The 24,077-nt window shown below is 34.6% G+C and overlaps 9 protein-coding genes across 9 annotated transcripts; 4 read left to right on the plus strand and 5 right to left on the minus strand.

Annotated features, from left to right (window-relative positions):
- The first annotated feature begins 1,163 nt into the window (after window positions 1-1,163).
- LOC139096573 (globin CTT-VIIA-like) lies at window positions 1,164-1,817 on the plus strand. The gene has a single exon (XM_070648310.1). The coding sequence runs from the start codon at window positions 1,214-1,216 to the stop codon at window positions 1,697-1,699; it is 486 nt and encodes a 161-aa protein (XP_070504411.1). The 5' UTR covers window positions 1,164-1,213; the 3' UTR covers window positions 1,700-1,817.
- A 1,464-nt stretch (window positions 1,818-3,281) lies between these two features.
- Window positions 3,282-3,869, plus strand: LOC139096574 (globin CTT-II beta-like). The gene has a single exon (XM_070648311.1). The coding sequence runs from the start codon at window positions 3,282-3,284 to the stop codon at window positions 3,762-3,764; it is 483 nt and encodes a 160-aa protein (XP_070504412.1). The 3' UTR covers window positions 3,765-3,869.
- A 1,211-nt stretch (window positions 3,870-5,080) lies between these two features.
- On the minus strand, window positions 5,081-5,798 carry LOC139096571 (globin CTT-VIIA-like). The gene has a single exon (XM_070648308.1). It carries the CDS (start codon window positions 5,603-5,605, stop codon window positions 5,081-5,083), a length of 525 nt encoding a protein of 174 aa, XP_070504409.1. The 5' UTR covers window positions 5,606-5,798.
- Window positions 5,799-6,184: 386 nt separating this feature from the next.
- LOC139096572 (globin CTT-IX-like) lies at window positions 6,185-6,741 on the plus strand. Its single transcript, XM_070648309.1, has one exon. The coding sequence runs from the start codon at window positions 6,205-6,207 to the stop codon at window positions 6,706-6,708; it is 504 nt and encodes a 167-aa protein (XP_070504410.1). The 5' UTR covers window positions 6,185-6,204; the 3' UTR covers window positions 6,709-6,741.
- Window positions 6,742-6,802: 61 nt separating this feature from the next.
- On the minus strand, window positions 6,803-8,930 carry LOC139096570 (facilitated trehalose transporter Tret1-like). Its single transcript, XM_070648307.1, has 3 exons — window positions 8,356-8,930; window positions 7,707-7,857; window positions 6,803-7,647 (listed from the first exon to the last, which is right to left on the minus strand). The coding sequence occupies exons 1-3, from the start codon at window positions 8,902-8,904 to the stop codon at window positions 6,920-6,922; spliced, it is 1,428 nt and encodes a 475-aa protein (XP_070504408.1). The 5' UTR covers window positions 8,905-8,930; the 3' UTR covers window positions 6,803-6,919.
- A 737-nt stretch (window positions 8,931-9,667) lies between these two features.
- Window positions 9,668-10,162, minus strand: LOC139096600 (globin CTT-VIII-like). The gene has a single exon (XM_070648335.1). It carries the CDS (start codon window positions 10,160-10,162, stop codon window positions 9,668-9,670), a length of 495 nt encoding a protein of 164 aa, XP_070504436.1.
- Window positions 10,163-11,259: 1,097 nt separating this feature from the next.
- LOC139096601 (globin CTT-VIII-like) lies at window positions 11,260-11,751 on the minus strand. Its single transcript, XM_070648336.1, has one exon. It carries the CDS (start codon window positions 11,749-11,751, stop codon window positions 11,260-11,262), a length of 492 nt encoding a protein of 163 aa, XP_070504437.1.
- A 1,988-nt stretch (window positions 11,752-13,739) lies between these two features.
- Window positions 13,740-14,216, plus strand: LOC139096602 (globin CTT-VIII-like). The gene has a single exon (XM_070648337.1). It carries the CDS (start codon window positions 13,740-13,742, stop codon window positions 14,214-14,216), a length of 477 nt encoding a protein of 158 aa, XP_070504438.1.
- Window positions 14,217-15,642: 1,426 nt separating this feature from the next.
- On the minus strand, window positions 15,643-16,485 carry LOC139096621 (globin CTT-II beta-like). The gene is made up of 2 exons (XM_070648356.1): window positions 16,168-16,485; window positions 15,643-16,106 (listed from the first exon to the last, which is right to left on the minus strand). Exons 1-2 carry the CDS (start codon window positions 16,404-16,406, stop codon window positions 15,842-15,844), a joined length of 504 nt encoding a protein of 167 aa, XP_070504457.1. The 5' UTR covers window positions 16,407-16,485; the 3' UTR covers window positions 15,643-15,841.
- Between the last annotated feature and the right edge of the window lie 7,592 nt (window positions 16,486-24,077).

The following is a 24,077-nucleotide window of genomic DNA, read 5'->3' on the forward strand; positions in this document are numbered from 1 at the left end:
TTAGGCGTTCTCTTTGCGCTACAATAGACCCAAGTGAGCCCCAGACAAGGAAGAAGAAGTTTAAGAATCAAATTGAATTAAATAAAACCAATACTCTTCGGTTACACTGCGTAACCCGAATAAATCTATAGCTTGAATTTGAACTTTGACATGCTTTTAATTGGGTTGCACACTGCAATACACCCGAGTTCATTACAGTTTACGACATATTAAATGACTATGTATATTACGGTTACACTGCGTAACCCGAGTTGAATTCATGGAAGTGAATTTTTTGACATTTTTTTGGGTTACACTGCGTAACCCGAGTTCAAAAAGTGAATTTTTTGACATTTTTTTCGGTTACACTGCGTAACCCGAGTTGAAAAAGTGAATTTTTTGACATTTTTTTGGGTTACACTGCGTAACCCGAGTTGAAAAAGTGAATTTTTTGACATTTTTTTGGGTTACACTGTGTAACAATGTCAAAAAAATAATTTTTTGAACTCGGGTTACGCAGTGTAACCGAAAAAAATGTCAAAAAATTCACTTTTTCAACTCGGGTTACGCAGTGTAACCGAAAAAAATGTCAAAAAATTCACTTTTTCAACTCGGGTTACGCAGTGTAACCGAAAAAAATGTCAAAAAATTCACTTTTTCAACTTGGGTTACGCAGTGTAATCGAAAAACATGTCCAAAAATTCACTTTTTCAACTCGGGTTACGCAGTGTAACCCAAAAAAATGTCAAAAAATTCACATTTTCAACTTGGGTTACGCAGTGTAATCGAAAAACATGTCAAAAAATTCACCAATGTTACACAGTGTAACCGAAAAAGAAAAAAAAATTTTTTGTATGGGACTCCACGGACTCCCGGAGTCCCGGAGTCCGGACTTTCGGAGTCCGGACTCCCAATGTCCGGACTCCATTGGAGTCCGGACTCCAAAAAAAAAAGTGGAGTCCGGACTCCAAATGTCCGGACTCCACGGACTTTCGGAGTCCGGACTCCAAAGTCCTGCCAACTCTGTTTTTGTTTACTCTAGTACAGAAGAGTTTCTTATCAAACTTGAAGTCCATGCGTTCAACATAGTATGTTTAATCTCTCACATATTTTAGAAATTTTAATTCTCATCAAGATCCTTTTCTCACAACAATTTTAGTATATAAGACGCAACATTTTAGGAAGTGAACTAAGTTTTCGATTGAATTTGAATCACTTAACAAATCTAGACAAAATGAAATTCTTCGCTGTTCTCGCTCTCTGCGTCGTCGGTGCCATCGCCGCCCCATTGTCAGCTGACCAAGCTGCTACAGTCAAGTCCACATGGGGACAAGTCAAGCACAACGAAGTTGACATCCTCGCTGCCGTCTTCTCAGCCTACCCAGACATCCAAGCTCGTTTCCCACAATTCGCCGGAAAGGACGTCGCCTCATTGAAGGATACAGCTGCTTTCGCCACACACGCCGGAAGAATCGTCGGATTTGTCTCAGAAATCATTGCCCTCATCGGAAACGAATCAAATGCTCCAGCTGTCAACACACTCGTCGGACAACTCGCTGCCAGCCACAAGGGCCGTGGAATCTCACAAGCTCAATTCAATGAATTCAGAACCGCTCTTGTCTCATACCTCTCAAGCAATGTTGCATGGGATGCCGCCACCGCTGCCGCATGGACCGCCGGTCTTGACAACATCTACGGACTCCTCTTCGCCCAATTGTAAATTGATAATGTGATCTAATAAATAGAATCTGTAAGAACATGTATTAACAGCTCATGCATGTATAGTCTTAGTCCATGATTTGGATGATTTTTAATAAAAGTCTAAGAATCAAAACCTATTTGTTGTTCAACCATTTATTTGATGTATTTTTACAGTATACTGCAAAGTTAATACCCATGAATATTAAGGATAGAATGAATCGATTAGAAAAGTGAATAAACTGAAACAAAAGTGGCATAGCTGATTGCAATAAACGAAAATTGCATTGTCTATAATCATTATATATTTACATATAGATTAAGATTGTCTGGCACATTTAATAATTAAAGTCAATGACTGTAGATTCCGAAATAAGTAACTAAACGAAGTCTACCAAAATATTGTGGGATGTTTGTTATGTAAAAAATAATTCTGACATAAGCTTGCCACCGAATTTGTATATAAAGCTTGATTCTGTCATTATTTTACAAAGTAGCTATCCTTATCATGTTTACAATTTTGGTCAGGTCTAATGAGTCCTAACATTTAATTGATATGTGTCCAATGCGTAATCTCTTTTAGAATTCTCACGCAATCTTGGGTTTAAAGCAATAAACTCTTCTAGATAAAATGAAATTTTTCGTTCTTCTCGCCCCCTGCATCAGTGATATCGTCGCTTCATTGTCAGCTGACTAAGCTGCTACAGTCCGTGCTCATAGGCTCCGTCAAGCACAAGCTCGTTTCCCATAATTTACCGATAAGGATCTCGAATCAATTGTAGACACGGCTGCTTTCGTCACACACGCCGAAATGATCATCGGATTCGTCTCAGAAATTGTTGCTCTTGTTGGAAACCAGTGGTCAACGTACTCGTCGAAGAGCTATCTGCCAATCACAAGCTTCGTGGAATTTCACAAGCTCAATTCAACGAATTTTGTGGATCACTCGTCATATACCTCTAAAGCAATTCCGCCTCATAGAATGATGCAAAAGTTGCTGCCTGGAACGTCACTCTTAATAATATCTTCGTAATGATCTTTGCTTAATTGTAAATTAAGCATTAGTTGAATCACATGCAACAATGTAGTGCATGTACATAGTATGCATTGGCTGATAAGCATACCTAGAGTCTGTAGCTAATATAATGCGTTCCTATCACAGTATTCATTATTTAATTGACGAGATGTATTTTATCTATCAGGATTAGGAATAGATGGTTTCTCGTCATGAACATCTTATGAAATGTCTCTTAGATTAATCAAAAGGTTGATGAATAAAGCTTCAAATTGCATCTATAAATTGCTTCTTTAACTGCAAATTTGATTTATATAAAATTTTACACGTGCATTCAAACATTTCAATGACTTTGAGTAAATTTCATTTGATTAGAGGCTATTTACTTTAAACATTTCACTGACAAAAATGCAACTTCTTGTTGTTGCTGTTGCAACAAAGTGTTCTGATTAATCTTGAGACTTGCCACATTTCTATCTCGTGCTTAATTATTGTCGTGTAAAATTTTGAGTATAAAAGCCGATGCATTTCACCAATGAAGTTAAGTTTTCAATTGAATTTGAATCAACAAACAAATCCATACAATAAAATGAAGTTCTTAGTTCTTGCTCTTTGCATTGCTGGTGCCATTGCTGCTCCATTGTCAGCTGATCAAGCCACAGCTGTTCGTGACTCATGGAATAAAGTTAAGCACAGTGAAGTCGACATCCTTTACTACATTTTCAAGGCTAATCCAGACATCATGGCTAAGTTCCCACAATTCGTTGGAAAGGACATCGACTCATTGAAGGACACAGCTGCATTCGCTACACATGCTGGAAGAATTGTCGGATTCATCTCAGAAATGATTGCTCTTATGGGAAATGAGGCTAACATGCCAGCCATGAAGACACTCATCGCTGAAATGGCTTCAAACCACAAAAGCCGTGGAATTCCAAAGGCACAATTCAATGAATTCCGTACATCACTTATGTCATACCTCGAAAGTAAGGTTTCATTTACCGATAGTCTTACAGCTGCCTGGAACCAAGGTATGGACAACGTTTTCGGCATGATCTTCGCTTTATTGTAAATTACATGCTAGTGATATCCAACTTAGGACCTTAGGTATACATGTATTTATTGACACATCGATTAAAGCATGTAGATAATTTGACATGATTCGGATATACTTCAATAAAAATAAAATAATTTACGTACAGCAATAAAACTTCTTTTTAATCACAACAACTTATGCAATTTCTTCCAGATGTCTATTTTATAATTCAAAATAAAGTATGTGCTTATCATCTCAGAGGTCGTACATAGGTTAAGCATTTTGTTTACTATTAAATTCATTATTTCTCAAACATTGAAAACATTCCACAAATTTGACTCCTAAATGTATGTAAAAGAACTCAAAATAGCGAGCGAATGAGCACATTCATCTAGATGAGCGTAATTATTAGAGTTACATAATTAAACGTATTCCGAGCAGCACAAGATTATCGCTGAGAAACCGCTTCGTCGATATACTAACGATAAAACGAGATGTAATCATACTTGCTCCATGACGACTGATTTTGACTCAATATTATGATGAAAGATGCGGTTCTTTCCATTGTACCGCTCAAGTGGCGTGACAGCACCGGGTACATAGCTGTGCACAGCTAAGATAGAAGAATAATTGACTAAGTCATCGTTTTTCTGTAATTAGGGTTTCTGAAAAACGGCATTTTTAAAAAACGGCCGTTTCCATTTTTTTCTGAAAAACGGCCGTTAACGGGTCCGTTTTTTTAATGGTAGCGAAACGATACGTTACATTCAAATTGAAGTCCTTTTTGATTTGCCAAAATATGTACATGAAAAATTTGCTTCTAAAAGTATACCGCAGGCCAAAAACTTGAGGAATATTAATTTTTTTAGTTTAAATTATTAATTAAAAATTTTTTTTGAGTCGAAAAAAACGGCCCGTTTTCCGTTTTCGTTAACGACATCAGAAACCCTATCTGTGATTTCTTGACACTGCTTAATTTTCCTAATTCGATATCATTTAGAGTCTGACTGCTTAGGCATAGACAAAACCTACCATGATACAACTAGACATCTTTTCATTGGCACCTATCTAAGAACTCTAAATTTAAGACCATTCATCTGCTTTCATCTAGACCAGACGACATTAACCTTTCGTCTGCATTCATCCAGATATGACATGTGTCAACGACTTACGATCACCTAACTAAAACAAGACTCAAAAGAAGCAATGTCGTTTTCAACTGATAAATAAAAAGCACAACTTGGCTGCAAAAAAGTTGGCTGTAAAATCATTACAAATCTCAATAAATCCCATCGAATTAAATTGGTTCTATTGCATTTTTATTGTTCTATTGTAATAAACTAAGAAATCATTTAATAGTTTGAGGTAAGAACAAAGAAAAAGTTGTCAAGAGCTTGATTCCAGGCAGCGGCAACATTGTCGCCCCATGAAACATTAGCTTGGAGGTAAGCGACGAGTGAGGCACGGAATTCACCAAATTGAGCAGTTGGGATGCCACGTGTCTTGTGACTAGCAGAAAGTTGTCCGACAAGTGTTTCAACAGCTGGACGATTCTCAACATTTCCAATAAGTCCGATAATTTCTGAGAAGAAACCAACGATTCTTCCTGCGTGTGTGGCAAAAGCAGCTGTGTCCTTTAAGTCAGCGACATCCTTTCCAACAAATTGTGGAAAACGAGCTTGGATGTCTGGATTGGCTGCGAAAATAGCAGCAAGGATGTCAACTTCACTGTGTTTAACTTGTGCCCATGATGACTTGACGAGAACAGCTTGGTCAGGTGTCAATGGTTGGACAGCAGCTGAAGCTGCAGCGAAGCAGAGAGCGAGAACAACGAAGAATTTCATATTGTTGCCTGGATTAGTTTTAACTGAAAACATAATTGATTGACAAATCTTTACGGCTTTTATAGTTTAGAATTTGTGAGAGAAGCATAGGATTAAAGTAGCTGAGATGAGAGATTATTACATGATTATTTTGTTATAAATTGTTTGAAAAGGAGTAAGACACACGTAAGCCATTCTCAAAGTTCAATTGAGTTTTTTCAACTTTCATCAAAATGATAGGATTGAATCTGTGGATGACAGGGGTGGAACTAGAAATATTTTGAGTGATATTTTGGGAACTTGACCTAGAAAATCCCTAGGAAAATGAAGAATTGCATCCAAAAAAGTCAAGGGTTGATGGCGGAGGGGGCCTTGACGTCTCCCACCTGAATACGCCCCTGATGCATTAATAGCTGTATCAGCCGTGTCAGTAAACTCTTCAAGATCATTTCCTAGACTTTACTTGTCCTTGACTTAGAAAAACACAATACCTTATCTCATTAAATTAATTGTTATTATTTTCACCAAAATAATTAATTTAATCTCATTCATAACTTGAAAAATTTCAAAAAATTAGGAGTATAAAAGATCAAGCTTCTTATTGAATTTAATGAAGTTCACTATCAAATTTTTAATTAGTAAGAAGCATAACAATGAAATTGTTTATTTTGGTGCTGTGCATTATTGGAGTTAGCTGTGATCTTGTTCCATTGGTTGATGATCAAACAGCTCTTGTAAGAGCTTCATGGAATCAAGTAAAGCACAATGAAGTTGACATACTTGCTGCTATTTTTAAAGACAATCCAGATATTCAATCACGTTTTCCGAAATTTGCTGGAAAAGATCTTAAAACATTGAAAGCAACTGCAGCTTTTGCTACACATGCAGGCAGAATTGTTGGATTTTTTTCGGAAATTACTGAACTTAATCCAACTGACTCAGGTGTGTCAGCAGCAAAAACTCTTATAAATCAGCTAGCTGCTAATCATAAAGGACGTGGAATATCAAAAGCTCAATTTAATGCATTTCGAGCATCACTGACTGCTTATCTTTCAGAACATGTAACATGGGATGATAATGTAGCTACAGCATGGGAAAAAGGCTTTGATAATGTCTATTTGGTTCTATTCTCAGCACTTGATGGAAATCCATTGTAAAAAGTCAATAAAATTCTGATTTTTAAAGTATAATTTGTGATTTTTATTGTATTTTGTAAATATGGCCGTTCACTTGTTATGTAACGCAATTCAACCTTCTGCCTCCCAGTGTGTCAGACTCATCCCCAACTCTAAGAGCGTTACGTAACAAGTGAATGAACCCTTAAACTTAATTCTTAACTTTTTGGCTCAAAAAAGCTTAAATTTTCAATCACTTCTGAAAATGCTTCTCAATCTCATGTAGTGTCTTGCCCTTCGTCTCTGGCAAGACATAAATCGAGAAAAATACAGCAATTAATGAAATCACAGCAAAAAATGCAAAAACTACAGCACTTCCAAAAGCCATAAAAGCTGTTGAGAAGAATTTAATTGTTAAAAAGCTCACAATGAAGCAGTAAGACAGAGAAAGTGCAACAGCAAGACTTCTTGACTTTTGTGGATACATTTCAGCGACCATTGAAAATGGAAGTACTAAAATTCCAATGGTTCCAATTGAGACGAAAAAGTACAAAAGTGCTGCTGGTACCCAAAAGTATTGAGTATCTTTTAATGAAAATTCAGAGCTTAATGCCAATCCAGTCATGCTGATAAACATTCCAATACTTGAGACAATTGCTAATGGCTTTCTACCAACTTTATCGGATAAGAATGCAGCTGCGAATGTCATCACACAACGAATAATTCCAATAATTACTGTACTTAAAAATGCATCGATTGACACACCAGCTTCAATTGAAAATTGTGCTGTATATACAAAAATAACAAATACTCCAGACAGTTGCTGAATTGTAAAGAATGCAAGCATAATCATGAATGGCTTATACAGCTGTGGCTTACTAAATTCTCTGAATATTGACAGACTTGATGTTTTCGATACAGAAGATTGAGAATTTTTTTGAATTTGGTGAATTTCTTCGTCAATTCTCGGATCATCATTGGCTAGATTAATGGAATTGAGAAATATTAAACATATTTAGCAGTTCCTTCCTTTAACTTACCTAAATGTCTGACTTTTGAGAGAACATGGCGAGCAGTTTTCAGCTTATTTTTCAGAATAAGATGAACTGGAGATTCAGGAATGAAGAAACAGATCAAAAGTGTAAATATTGTGATTCCAAGGGAGTAAATCGCTACTAATCTGTAGTCTTCCTGTTGAAAAAGGTAAAAAAGTGTTAATCTACCCGAGTAACATGCTGTCTTTGTCCGAATAGATGAAATATAGTTGTCTCGGTACCATCAGGACAATGACTCGTCCCAAGCGGAAATCGAATGTGAAATCGAATAAAATCGAATTGCATCTCTGAGCATTTGACCGACAATCGAGCCTCGCACCTTCAAAAACTTGACTGACAATCGATTCCCGCTTGGAAATGTTCATTTTCATTCATTAGCACTCAAGTGACTCAAATGTAGGCTAATCGAACTAGCAACTAAGCTGTGATGTTCAATAAACACTGAAAAACTACTTCAACGTCTATTTGAGATACCCCTTAAGCCACTGAATCTTATTAGGGGCCGTATAATTATTGCGTTACAGAATAGCTCTCCCCCATCCCCTCCTACCCGATCGGGACATATTGAAATGTTGTCACCTCGTCGCCGTGATGTGCCGATCTGGTGAAACATAATAAGTGAACGCCCCCTTACCTTCAACAAATACCCCAACAAATAAATCAATAAAATTCCAATTGCAACAAAAAATGGAGTCGACAACACCGTCATTCTGCCTCTCAACGACGGATGACATATCTCGGCTGAATACAGTACAGCCGGTGTTGTTATCATTCCAATTGTAAGTCCAGTTAATACTCTTGCAAACATTAGTTGAATAAAAAGTATTTGTGCATCACTACGACTTGAAAATCCAATAATTATCCACTGAATAATGGAAATTACGTCGATAATTATTAAAGTTCCTTTACGTCCAAATTTATTTGTGAGATATGCTGTTATTGGACCACCGAATGGACATGCAATTGCTGTAATTGATGCAAACCATGACACTTGAGATTCTGTTAATATTAATGTTGTGTCTTTTGCTAATATCTGAGTCGTAATTGCTGGATATCCAAGACCCATTCCAGTTGATAATATTGAAAAATTTGCAAGCATTGCAAAGCCAATTTGAATGTATTTAGCCTTTGCATCCAAATTTAGAGATTTTTTGTTGAAAAATTGTATAAATGATAATTTCATTTTGGTGATAAATTGAATTGATCAGAACAAAGTTTAAGTATAGACTGGCTTAATATACTGTGAGAATTTTTTTTAAGCAAGTTTATTTTTATCTGCAATAAACTTGAGCGATAAGATAATGAAGTGCAAACAATAAAGAATTAAGAAATTATCTTAATGTTTGATATGCATGTATTAAGTCGGGTGGGATAAGGGGGGACATATATCCCTAGAATTTAAGAATTTGTAGTGTATTGCACTGTCAAATACTGTTTTATGTACAATAAGAATTGGCAATTGGTAGAATGTGAATTCATATGTTCTGATGGCGTAGTTCGTAGAGTACAGATACTCTTAACCAACCTCTAGGTCACTGGTTCAATTCCAAGTAAAAGCGGATTCATTTTCTTTGAATCAACAACTTAGCCACAAATCATAAAAACGGGGAATCGAATATGACACCACCTAGCATATCTAGCCTGTTTGCAGATCTACCACCCAACAGGCAACAGCTTTGGTCGCCAGCGATGTTCTTATTTAAAACATGAAGTAGCAAGCAAATACCAACATGAAGACATTTGGTCAGTCACCGAGTCAGATCGACGACCTCTCCAACTCCCCAATCATAATAGGATCAATTTAATGAATTCCTCACTCCTCAGTTACCTCCAAGTTAATTCTTATCTGAAATATAATTCAAAAATGCCTCAATTTGACATCAAACAAATATTTATTATTATTTTTCGTGCATTATCAGAATGATTCACAAAAAAATTAAAATAAATTATGTTGAGGCATGAATAAGGTAGTGGAAGATGTTGTGTAGTCCAATACTGAATATTCTTTTAGTGTTGTTATCCCAATTGAACTGATCAGTTGGATAATTATCGAGTGAGTCTAAGAACTTTTCGAACAGTTCTTTGCTGATTTTACGTTCCTTATGGTTAGTTCCGAATTTGTTGATCAATGCCCGAAGAGCTGGACGATTGTTTTCTTCATCTCCGAGAAGTGCAGTAATTTCTGAAACGAATCCAATAACTCTGCCAGCGTGTGCGGCGAAAGCATCTGTGTCCTTGATTGAATCTATGTCCTTTCCAGCGAATTGTGGAAATTTGTCTTGGATTTCTGGATTGGCCTTGAAGACGGTATAAACGATTTGAACTTCATTCTGTTTAAATGTGTTCCATGATTCTATGAAGATACGACGATCATTCGCTGTCTGTGGTAAAAAATCAGCTGAGGCTACAGCAATGAATAAAGCAAGTACGAGATATTTCATTTTGCTGCTTACTTATAAATCGATTCAAATTCAGATGAAAACTAATTTCATTCGGAGAAATTTCCAATTTTTTATACCTTACACGATCAAGTCATTTTGTATATAATTTGAGTCTTTCTTTACTTAATTAGTTGTATTTGATATTCTTCTTTGTTTTAGAATTGTGATAAGAATGTTGTGATAGATAATATTTGATTTCAATATCATTGTTGTTAACATCAATGCATTGATTGGATTAACGAGAAACGTATTGATTATTTAAACAAATATAATGGGAGTGGCTTCAGAAGTTAAATGAAAAGTACAAATGTACTGATTCTTATCGAGTTGCTTCAGCGCATTTTTGTCCGATCGATCAATAATTGTTTAATAAGTCAATTTCTAACCCACAACACAATATCCAGTAGGAACCATATAACTCCTAAACCCACAAAAACAAGATCCAGAAGGATCCAGGTCACTTTCAGACCCACAAAACAAGACTCAGTAGGATCCAGATCACTTTAAGGTTCAAAACAAGATCCAGTAGGATCCATATAATTTCCTGACCAACAAAACAAGATACAGTTGAGATACAGTCCATGCCACTATACTAGAAATTTAAGAATTTCATCATTTGACGGATTTTCATAAATCACAGGACCAGATAACGGTCAAAAAAATTTAAACCTTGTTCAGTAAACACTGTAAAAACATTGAAGAACGCTGTAAAACAATAAAAAACGTGTTGTTGTTTTAGTTTATGAAATTGTTAATTTTAGTATGTAGTCATTGATTTGAAACTTTCAAATGTCCGACAACTCGATATAATTGAGCTATTGAAACCATCCTGAGCTTTCTATGGCGATGTCTAGTCTTTAAGATCTAAATCTCATCCGAACAAAATGCATTTAAGCTACCTTTTTGAAACAATTTTCAAAAATGCGCTAAAAAGGGGAATCACAAAAGGTCAATTCCGTTTCTCACTCGTCATTTACCTCCAAGTTAATTCTTATCTGAAATATAATTCAAAAATGCTTTCATTTGACTTTAAACAAATATTTTTTATTTTATTTTTTCGTGCATTATCAGAATGATTCTCAAAAATTTAAAATAAATTATGTTGATGCTTGAATGAGGTAATGGAAAATGTTGTGCATTCCTTTATTGAATGATGCTTTAGTGTCACTATCCCAACCAAATTGTTCAGTTGGATAGCTATCGAGTGATGCTAAGAACTTTTCGAATAGTTCCTTAGTAATTGCACGTTCCTTATGGTTAGCTCCAAATTCGGCGACCATTTTCTGAAGAGCTGGACGATTGTTTGGATCTCCAACAAGTGCAACAATATCTGAAACGAATCCAAAAACTCTACCAGAGTGTGCGGCAAAAGCTTCTGTATCCTTGACTGAATCTATGTCCTTTCCAGCAAATTGTGGGAACTTGTCTTGGATTTCTGGATTTTCCTTGAAGACGGTATACACGACTTGAACTTCATTTTGCTTAAATGTGGCCCATGCTTCCTTGAATTTAGCAAGATCACTTGCTGACTGTGGTGTACGATCAGCTGTGGCAACGGCAATGCACAAAACAAGTACGAGATATTTCATTTTGCTACAAATCGATTCGAATTCAAATGGAAACTAATTTCACTTGAAGAAATTTCCAATCTTTTATACCCTTATTAGGCCTGCAACAGTGGTGAGCAACCTGTGTAACGCGGCACATTAGTGTGATGCTAAACATTTTGGGAAATGGACAATAAACCGTACGCCATATGGTCATGACTTACCATCAAGATATGCCGCAAAAAATTAAAGGTTGCTCAACACTGCCCCAAAAATGTTCAAGTCATTTTGTTGATTATTTGAGTTTTTTATGTACTTAATTAAAAGTACAGTACTAAAGGTTGAGAGATTGCAGTTGTATTTGATATTCTTCTTTGTTCTGGAATTGTGATAAGAATGTTATGATAGATAATATTTAATTACATTGTAATTGTTGTTAACATCAATGCATTGATTGAATTAACGAGATAAGTATTGATTATTTAAGCAAATATGATGGGAGTGGCTTCGGAAGTTCAAATTTCCACTCGATTTGATCAATTCACGAAATTTGATCAATTCACCTAACTGTGATATTCGAGCTTGCAGTCTACCTATTCTTCAACACTTCAACACCTATAGCATCAATCTAGTGTTAAAAAATCAATCATTTTCGTGAAATGCAATGCAATGAATAACAACCGCTTCATTTTGCATCTAAATTCTAAATAAACATTTTTTCTACATTCGCATTTGTTTTAATCTATGATTAAATAACGTAAAATATTCAGTCTCAAAATAACTGGTGTAAAGTTGTTTTTAGCGCAATTTTTGAAACTTATTTGAAAAGGGAAGATTAATAATACACAATGTTCGGTCGCTCGTTCGGCTGACGCTAAAAACCAAAAACTTACTTACTTACTGGAACCATTATCCGACTTGGAGCCTAGGTTATTACAAAAGGCCTTCAATCTGACTCTGTTACTGGCCACATCACAAAGCTTGTACAGATTCTCTAAGAACCAAATGACGGGATTTTAATTACTGCAACCTTTTTCACATATGGAGCTTTGATAACAATAGAATGCTTTCCTCCTGACTCTGTTTCTGGCTCTATCACTTAGTTTGTGTAAATTCCCTGTTCGCAAGTTTAGCTGACATTCTTTCATTACTGTTCTACTCCAAGCAGCTACTGGTCAGCGTTTCGCTTGTGGATTCCATCCAAAGGCTGTGTTGTTGGGTCTTACTGGATCTCTTTTTTGTCTCAACCAGTGACCTGGATTCTCCTTAGTCTTATTTTGCAGATTATTCAAACTTATTAATCAATTATTGACCGCTGAGAAAAAATGCGTTGTATTCACTTGACAAAAACGAGTATTTTTGTAATTTCTTAACTGCTTCCTTATCATTTCATGAAAGATGAGGAGAGTTTTTATGGCAAAGGTTGATATTTTTCAGATGAAGGAATATCATGACTTGCAAAACATTAGTAGAACATAGTAGAAACATGGATGTGCTTGGGAACGATCAGCAGTGGTGTTGCATAGATCCACATAAACAAAATGTTTCTTGATTGATATTCTTTGAAAACGTTAATGCATTCGATTTGGGACATTTTGGTTGCATAGGAAGGAAGAGAAGGTCCAGGATCAAACATTATCGTTAAAATCATGAAGTCTGATCCTTTGACATGATTGACTCAAAAAAAGTGATATTGCTGGTACAATAACTAAGTTGCTCGGGTCGAATTTGGTATGATAACTTGAATTTTCGTTAATTTGAATGTAAACAGCCTGTAACAGCCAAAAAAAATCATTACAAAATTTTAGTCATTCCTTTACACTCAAAAAATCAAAGGCAATAATTGTTTATTTCAGAAAAACAATGATAATGCTTATTTGAGCATGTTTATTTATAAATAAAATTTATAAAAGATTACAAGCTTCAAGCTGACTTCAGATTTCTTTTTTTCAGAACCAATTAAATTAGTTGACAAAACACAAGTCATTGGCATCGTCATGAAGTTATTCATAATTCTTGTATTGTGCATCATGAGGGCATCATCCGATTTGGTTCCAATTAGTAGTGAGGAAGCTGATACATTAAGAACTTTATGGAATCGAGTAAAGCACAGAGAAGCTGACATCCTTTATGTCATTTTTAAGGAAAATCCAGAAATTCAGGCACACTTTCCTGCCTTTGTTGGAAAGGATCTTGAAGCATTGAGAGGATCGATTGCCTTTGCCATTCATGCAACTAGAATTGTGAGCTTCTTCTCAAAAATTGCATCACTTGCTGGAGATCCAAACAACATTCCAGCATCAAAGACATTAATGAATGAATTGGGATCAAGCCACAAAAGTCGAGGAATTCAAAAGGAATTTTTCAACAAATTCAGGACATCACTTGATGGATTTATGAAGAGACAATCATCATGGAATGATGATACAGCTGCTGTATGGAATAAGGCATCTAATAATTTCTATTTTGTTCTTTTTTCAACTCTTGATGGAAATCCGGTTAACTGAAATAAAAAATATCAGAATTTTTTGGGTAGCTAGCTTTAAGTAGCATAAGGTCAATATTTTTTTCATACTCGTGTCTTTTACTATCTTGTTCCTTTCAGTATTCAAATTTATTTATAGATAAGACTCCTCAAATTGCCTCACATTCAGATTTGTTCACAATCACACATAATTTACTTTTTGTGGTTACATCCAATTGATGTGTTTTATTTTTGTGTGAGAATGACATAATATAGCACTTATTGAGACATTTTGGAGTCATACGAGAAAATTAATGGGTTTACATGCATTTTTGGAGTAAACAAATTTATTAAGGCTAAAGGCCGTTGGATGATATGAAATTTTTGTTGATCATTATGGATGCTTTAATTTTTTCACTTCGCTGGTCGTACATGTCAATTCTGAGCCATGGCCTCCGGCTGTTGTCTTGGGTTCTCTTATATTGAATTTAGGGTTGAGTTTGCTAAGAAAAAGTACAGTGTATTAATCAGAGCTTCGTTTGACTCTGTCCCACTAAGTGGTACATTGTGGAGCAATGAGCGGCTAAGACCTCATGTATTACGCACTCACCACCTTTATGTATGTTGTTCCCTTAAGCCGAGGTGAATTTTTAGGCTCCACAAACTAAAATTCCGGCAAAAACGGATAAAGTCTCATAAAAATTTTTTAAGGCTTTGCCATGAATGCATTATTTAATTACACCAAATAATTTCCGACTACAATTGGAAGCTTTTTAGTCAATACGCGGCTTCTAAATGAAGGAAACATCAATTTAATGTTAATCCGATCAGCACAAATAAAGAAGGTTCGATTACGGAGCATTTTACTCTTCTTATTGACACATTTACTAACAGCAAATGGAAGTCGCATTTCTACAACTTCCATTCTAAGACTAGCATCATGTCTTTTCTATTTTTATCACTCAATAGATTTAAACAAATTAGAATTTTGATGTTCTTCACAATAAATTGAAGTTTAATGGATGTACAACTACTTTAAATGCTGTTGAATTGATTTTAAACTACTTTTCTTATTAAATTGATGATATGATTTAGGATCAGACGTTTTAACAATGCAGTACAATATTTACTGTACTCAGCAGAATATTTCATGTCAGATAATCGATCCAAAATCCTGAATAAGACTGAGATGACTCTGACATGATGTTGGATTCAGTTTAGATTCGAGTCATAGTCATGCCAGCTGAGAACCGGATTGATCGATCACCTTAACTATGCTATTCTAGTTAAATGAAAGAACAGTAAATACAATTTGAGTGTCTAGCCTTTGGGTACGATCTGACAAATGCCCAATTGAACATCTCATCCTAACTATTTATACCATCCACTCGATATCATCAGATATTTATTTAATCACTGTAACAAAATTTCACATTTCACTCTTAATTCCATTAAAAACACTTGAAAACTTTTCTTTTTTAAATCATTCATAACCTTCTCAATTTATTTCTGCCTATTGAACTGATATTTTAATGTAAGAAAATTTACAATAGATAATATGAGTTTATGTAACAAAAAAAAATGTTTTACTGCCTATTGCAAATACTTTCGCGGTTCATATTGTCCATGTTTTGACTAAAGTTTGCCGTACGGTCCGTATCGAATTGATTAGTGAACTGGATTTCCATCAAGATTGCTGAAGACGATGGCATACATTTCATCGAATGCCTTGTTCCATGCGGCACCAGTGGCATCAGACCATGCACCAGAGTGTTCTTTAAGGTATTTGGCAACTGATGACTTGAACTTTTCGAATTGTTCCTTTGTGGCACCACGACTTCTGTGACTTTGTCCTAATTCGTTAAGGAGGGTCTTGATGGCTGGTACGTTAGCTTCATTGCCAACCAAGTCGACGTATTTTGTGACGGCAGCGCTGATTTTTGGAAGCAGGAATTAGTTATGCTGTAGGGAAATATGTTTTAGGTTATACTTACACAATTCTGTCAGCATGCTTTGTGAAATCATCTGATGACTTAATTTCTTCTAAGTTCTTTCCAACAAATGCTGGGAATTTGGCTTGAATGTCTGGATTTTCCTTGAAAATTACATAAAGAATTTCATCTTCTTGTCCTTTAACTTTATCCCATGATCCTTTCACAAGCTTAGCCTCATCAGCTGATAAGGTAGCATAGGCACCAGCAACTAGTACGGCAGCAAGAATAAGGAACTTCATTTTTTATATATATAACTTTCTTAGATATATCTCAGACGTCTGTTCACGATCAAATTCAGCCGATATACTGATAAAATTTGTGATCTCCCATCAGCCTTTAAACACCTCAAAATGTTGTGCAAAAATTCTACTTAAATTACTTAAATTACAAAATTGTATCCCATTATGTTCAAGATACACAATTTAATAAAAAGTATTGAATTATCTCGCCTCAAAATTTTAAATTGGATGTCGTCAACACAAACATGTGTATGACTTCTGTACACAACTAATCTTTGCCCTTTGTTACTGTCTTGCGGTCATTTAACTCATATCGAAATTTCTACACTATTTTCGTCTTCTTAACAATCTTTTTTGATTGATTCAATTTGCGAAAAATAAAAAAAAACTGCGAGCAAAACAAATTTTTCAATTAAAGAAGATTTTTTTTTTTTGCGTATCAAGTTGAATGGCTTGATTGTTGTAGGTAGTGATATGATTAAGTTGAAAATTTATTGTTCATTCTAGCTTGTCTGCATGAATAGAAGTTAGTGATTTAGAAAATATTGACGAGTTTAGATTGAGTCTATGTATAATAGTGAGTCGAAGTGTGTCGGTGCCAAAATGTTTTCGTACTTCTGTACCAAATTATTGTGATGCCGAACAAGCAGTCATGGCTACGAGAATTGGCAAGAGAAACTTCTTGACCTGCCCTTTTTCGAATCATTTGCAGTGGAATACGGCTCACAGCCTCTCTTTGTAGACTAACGTCAATAAACTGATCATAGCGTCATCAAAGGAAAGATTCTGATCCCACTATAAACTGGTCTACTTAGTGCAGCGGTCTGGTAAACCCTAACTTGATGATCTGGCTCAATGATGTGAAAAGCTATAATTTAGCATCGCTTAAGATTGCATCTTAATTTTGAATCCTGAGCGACACAAATGAAGAAAGCTCTAATTTGGAACCATAGAGGGCAAATAGCAGCCATTCTAATGTCACATGAAGGCGGCTTTCATTTGGTGCTAATAAAAAAGCTTTAGCGGTGTCTTTAAAGTGTTTGGCATAACCTTCTTCATTCTTGACGTTCGAGAATAAACGTCAATGTTGCTAACATTAAAACAAATCTTTGAATTTCAGTATTTTGCAGACTATAAGTCGTGAACATTTTCAAAAATAGCAGCTATACTAACACTTTTGAGAAACTGTAGAAATCAGCACGTGAAAATACATTTATGAATTATAATAGTCTCCACGAGTTGCTGAATTATAATATTCTTGGTATAATCTTACCTTTATCCTTTCTTAAAGTTGGCAAATAGCAATATGTATGTTTTTATAGAATCATGAGACATCTGCAGTTCAAAATAGATATCAATGGACTTTGTCAGTAGTATTCATTAGAATATCGGAGAGATAAAACCTAAAATATTATTGTCAATTGATTTTTTGTAAATAAAATAGCCAATAGTTCTCAATTGTAATGTTCTTTAATAAATTAATAGAAACGTTAAATTTAAATTTTAAGTCATCCTAAATCGATTTTGATTATTTAAATATTTAACTAGCTGCTGTAAACGAAATAAGGAAAAACGGAATTATTTTTACTCGAACTGTTAAATCAATTTCGATTCATGACCTCCAATAGATATCGTCTAAAATTGGATTTATAACTTGTGGATTTCCTATTAAAAGTACAATAATGTCTTGATCAACGGCTTCTTTTTAGCATTCTGTCTAGAACAGGTTTTATTGATAAATTCTAATTGATAAAAAAAATAAATTGCTTTAGTATTGCTATTATCATTAGCTCATCATTAAACAAAATAAAAGTTCAAGTCTATGTTCTTTTCAAAAAACCAAATCAATCTCATTAGAATTCACATTAATCTTGGCCATGGATGGAATAAATATATTGATAAACCTAGGTTAACAGTAGTCTAAGTGACATTTACTTGTTTACTCCCAAAATCAATGCCTTGTTGCTACATCATTAATAATTTCTTAATCTTCATTGATATTTTCATCCAATATTGGTAATATTTACAGAATAATGTGAGAAGGTCAGTATTTTGTGGATTGTGAATTTTTGTGTAAAGAATCACTTGAGTTATGGTGAATTTTGTAAGTGGTAACTTACTTCGATGTCCGTACAGATCAATTGTGGTCTATGCTCTTCGTTAGAGAGAATTTGAGGCTGATTACCAATACCAAAAGTATTGCTGTCTCTCAACAGTCTCTGTGAATCCATCTCCGACTAATTTCACTTTAGGCTTCATAGCTTTGAATTAAGGTTTCCAGTTTACTAGGCCTACACAAACAATAAAACCACGATCTTATTGGTATTTGCTCCATAAATTGGCTTTGAGTTCGGCCTCTTACCACGTGAAAGTTTGAATGGGAAATGGCGAAATACAATCCAAGGCTTCATATGCTCAGCATCTATATTCCGAAAAGCACGATGTAGCAATGTTTACTTTTCGCCGAAATCAGTCATCACGTAGTCGTCAGTAGAATCTCATGTCTTGTCTTCAATGTGACGACATCACAGTCGACTCCATTGTGCTGCTCGACGTATATCCTTCCAACAAAATATTCATACCCTGTGTCCAGCCTACTCTTACAATTATTACATAATATTTCTGCCTGCTTTAACATAACATCAAAATCTCTTTATTTATTGTTTTTTGTACCTGAAACTGTCATTTCATGATCATCAACAAGACAAACAAATAACGGCTAGTCGGGGGTCATTATCATCATCATAACATAAATTTAAGTCAAATCATCGCCTGCTATCCTGACTTCTTCTTCTTTTAAAACGTGTCGATTTTTTGTTGTGTTGACCAAAAGAAGCAAATGAGTAAAAAAACGGCAATAATCTCGAAAAATGTCGAGACGTAAACTTCATAATGAATTTCTTCCCTCCGATATTGGCTAACGAAAGAAATTTATTATTTAATAGCATCCACGAGACGAAAATAAGAGAATTGTGGATCATAAAAGTTCTCTTCTCTTTCGCGTGCAGTTTTTAAGTTTATTTATATCATGTAGCATGTAGACAGAAACAATTTTAAATAAAGAATCAAGAATACATTAGAATAAATTTCTATCATCATTATTAAAGCCGGTAGTTGATGCTGATAATCATATTATTTTTGGAGTAAACAACGTCAAGATCAAAGTAAAGCGAGTAGCTGAACAATTGACACACGCGTGTGTAAAAATGCTCATTAATCTTATCAAAAAATGATTATTTTTCGAATTTATGTCCGGTTGGAACTGGAATTAGAACAAAACAACAAAAGTAGTTTGTATTGTTATCAGGAATTGTGCAAAGCGTACGTGAAAATACAAACTATTTAAGGTCTTCATTTGGAATGACCCATGAATTATTTTTGAAGGAATGCTACACATGAATATTTGAAGCATGATTGTGTATTGTTTGTTTTGAGACTCGTGCAAGGTTTTTTATTTCAGATTTTATGCATCATTTCTAAGGCTCGTGTAAGATTTTTCAGATTTTATGCTTGATCTGAAAATTGGAGGACATAGGGGTTTTCTGTTGTAAAAATTCAAGAATTTCTTTGTTAAAGATACTTCCAGATACTATAACGAAACTATGATTCGATTACACTTTAAATAGAGCTAGTATATCCGAGCGACACATAATAAAAGTGGCATAACAAAAGTAATCGTCACGACGTTTTGACGACAATGACTGTCCGCTATATGAGGATTTTTTCGAAAAATAGAATGATATTGCTATGTCATCGTATGATGTGTCCCTCGAGATATATCAAACTCACAAAATGTAACGAAAGGCACACGGCGTGGAGTTGACCAAAAAATTTGATGTCCCCATGTCAGCGTGACCCCATGTCAGCGTGACCCCATGTCAGCGAGACTCTGTCCTCATACTAGATTTGATAAAACTTGGTGTACAGACAGAGTCAAGAAGGACTGGGAACGGATTTTCGATCATTGTCATATGTCGTGTCCAGCAGTTTGTCCAGCAGATTTTGAGGTCTTTGTCACATAATGTGTCTCTTCTGCTAGATATCCATAAGGATATTCATGTATTTGTATGATTTTTTGGCTGAGTCTTATGCACATGAATTGCAAATAGGTACTCTGCAAGGAACATCTCATTTTATGATGGACTTGTATTGCTATAATACGCAGAGCTTGCAAGTGGTTCGGATTTCACTTTAATCTGTAGATCTAAAGGAAATTCAATATATTCTTAATTGTAGTGCCTTTTGCGCATACTGCTGGTCCCCTCAAACATTTTATGCATTTGATTAGGAATCACGTCCATTGCTTAACAGGCTTTGTTATTGTACTTTAAAAACAATCAAATTATTGAAATAACAAGAATTACCTGACGTTTAACTGTAGAGAAGATGACAAAGGAACAAAATATAAATGAAGAAAAGTAGCCGTAATTGTCAGGTATTTGACCAAATTATCAATACCTTAAGATTCATACCAGTTCAACATGAGCTAAACATCATTTCAAATTTGTTAATTTTCAGAAAAATCTAGAAATTTTTAAAAAAATCTCTAAAATAAAGTAAATTTAAAATGACAAACAAAATTCTAAAAATTTCCAGAACTTTTCATGTATTAGAATTCACATTCAAGCACCAGCACACACACAAAAAGATCCATTTCAGAATATTCCACACATTCTAGAAGCTTTCACATAATCTCTCGACATATAAAAAATTCTAAAATCAAAAACAACATCGTCCATGTCCGTTCCATGACCCCCCTACACGTGCAGCAATGAGCATAAAAATTCGGCCGCGTATACAAATGTCATCATTCGCTTACTTATGAGATAATTCACTTTTTTTTCATTAAAAAGCGACTCCATAATCATACGAGAGATTGTATAATCGCTTAACTTACTATGCTTATTTTTCATATATTCGGATGGACTTAGACTGGACAAAAATTTATTTTTTTAAAATAAAAATTGTGTGTACGTGACTTTTTGCTCGTAGCTCGAAACACTAGCATGAAAAAAAATACACAAAAAATCAAGAACTTTCGACTTTAAAACTGTGACAAGGATGATTAGCGAGTTTATGAGAATATTTATTTAATTATTTTAGAATTTAATTATATTGATGCGTTAAAATTGTTCAAAAACAACAAACTTCATATGCTGATTCTCACCTTACAGACAAGCCTGTTCTAGTGACACAAAGTCCGACTTTTTATTGCACGAATGCTGATATAGACGGTCATATGAAAGACACATTTAAATGCATATCAAATGATCTTGACTGGCTTCATTTTTATGACATATTTTTATATCAATTTTGGGTGTTGTTGCTTATCTTTTCCTAGAAAACTTCTTTTAATATTGTCTTGTGTTGCTAATAATAATCTGATTTGAATATTTATTTATTTTAAAGCAATAAATAGCTTAGCGGTAGATATAGTCACGCTAATTTTAGAATCAAATACAGCTTTTTTTGGGTTCCGGATTTTCTTATTGTTCTAGAACAAAGAATCTTTTTGAAAACAACTTTATCGCTAACATAATGTTAGGCATTTGAAATACTTTGAATGCTATTAATGAACATCCCTTTTGAACTACTCTAAATTCATAATGAAAGGGTTGCATTGTATAAAATTTTAGCTTATTTGGTCAACCAAGAATTTTGTTAATATAAGGACGACGTAGCGGTGCCCTAGAAAACTTAGTGTGCTGTTCAAATATCAAAATACTACATTGCTACAAAAATGCTATTTCTTTGTACAGTTAAGTTTCGAATATAGCAAGTTGTAAGCCTACTATATCTAGCCTGTTTGTGGGACTGTCGCCCTACATGCGAGGAGTGTGAATAGGCTTTTAATCTATTCCTTAATGTACTTATCCTGGCACAGTTTCGGTCGCTGTAGTGAAAACAGGAAGTACCACGGGAAGGCAAAACACTTGACGCTTGGTCAGCCACCGAATCAGATCGATGGCCTCCCCAACTCCTCCAAAATAACAAATATATAATATTAAAAACGCTAAAACTCGAGGATAAGTTTAATCGGCTCATCTAAGTTTAATATTTTTTCAAATTATTAACTTGAATAGCACAAATAGGTTAATTGATAAAAATCTTGGAACAGACCAGCGTGACTCTGGCATGATGCTAGATTAAATTTGAATTCAGCACCCTGTTGGAATTATGTCGACATAGTGACTCCAAAAACTCATGCAAAACACGCTGTCGATAGATATGGTAATGCACTTTGCATCGGTAATTGACAAGCGATTGCCAGCGATAGAACCATGGATCACAATTTACATGTACGGACAGCGAAGTATTTAAATAGTGCTGGATTTAGTTTAAAATTCTGCACTTTGCTAAAGTTACACAGGTCTGACATTGGATCCGGTTTGAATTTGACACTATTGGCTAGATTCACGCCAGTGTAACATATTTGAGATTCATTAATTGTCATTTGTTATTGGAGTAAAGTTTGCTCTAATTTACACTACTTAAATAAAGTCGAGCTTAAGCTTCGCTCCAAACTACCATTTTCAAGATGCAATATGCATATGGCCATACCTAAACTAGATCAAAACAATCAAACAGTATTCAAATTCTAGAAAATTGACAGATAACAGTATAAAAACAAAAAAGTCAAAACTCCGAAGATTCAACCAACAAACACCAGAACGAGGTCATTAAGTTGTCTAATTAAATGCAAGATTAAACCAAAAAATCTTACGTCAAAATTCTAAATTATTCCAGATTATATTAACGTCACACGAAGACAATCCCAAATCTCGCCTTATCTCATACTGCTCTACAAGTCTTACAAATAAATTATGCAATAGAAAAAATACACGTTATGGAAAAAAATAAATGATTTGACCTTGACAGTGAACTTGAGATGCTGAATGTCTATTATTATCATAAATTGGAAGCTAGATGACAAAATAATATGGAACTAATTCAAAATGTGAAAGATCAATTCAGAGCATTGCACCGTCACATTGTATCACATGCAAATTAAGACTTAATAGCCACAACATGTGGACACCGGTATTGTTTATTTTTGGCAGAGGATTTTCACCGTCATATGCTAATTTTCAGTTCATTGAGACAAACCAGTTCTTGCACGCTTTTGTTATTGTTCATCAACTGCTGCTCGTGTTTTGGATTTGTTGTTGTATAGAATGGATTATTTTTTCTATATGGACATTTTTGTGTGAGATTCTTTGGAGATATGACTGCATTTTTGTTTCATTTAAATATTTTTTGATGATTCACTTACGTCAGAAGACGCCGGATGAATAAAAATGGTAAATGGCAAAGAATTTTATTAAACTGTTTTATTGCTAATTTTGAATGTTTTGTTTTAGGTTTGAAATGGAGTATCTGGAAGCAGGATTTGGAGCATCTGATTTGATTTCAAATTTGACGAAGTTTATGTCAATATTTTTATTACGATTGCGTGTGATTCCTAATTTCCGATTAAAAATACAATACTGTCTCGATCGATAGCTTCTTTCCATGAATTCTTTGACTATGTGATTTCTTGAAATTTAAATAGTCAAACTATAAGACCATTCTTAATTGAGCTTCTTCAGGTTTAAAGTGTCATGATTTTTAATGATTCCAATCGCAAATAATAAAATTTGCACACAGATTAACTTTCAATCAATTAGCACA

Source organism: Chironomus tepperi, unplaced genomic scaffold (assembly GCF_022539635.2).
Source record: "Chironomus tepperi strain 1889 unplaced genomic scaffold, CSIRO-AGI_Ctep_v1 contig_395, whole genome shotgun sequence".
In the NCBI taxonomy this organism is placed as follows: Eukaryota; Metazoa; Arthropoda; class Insecta; order Diptera; family Chironomidae; genus Chironomus; species Chironomus tepperi.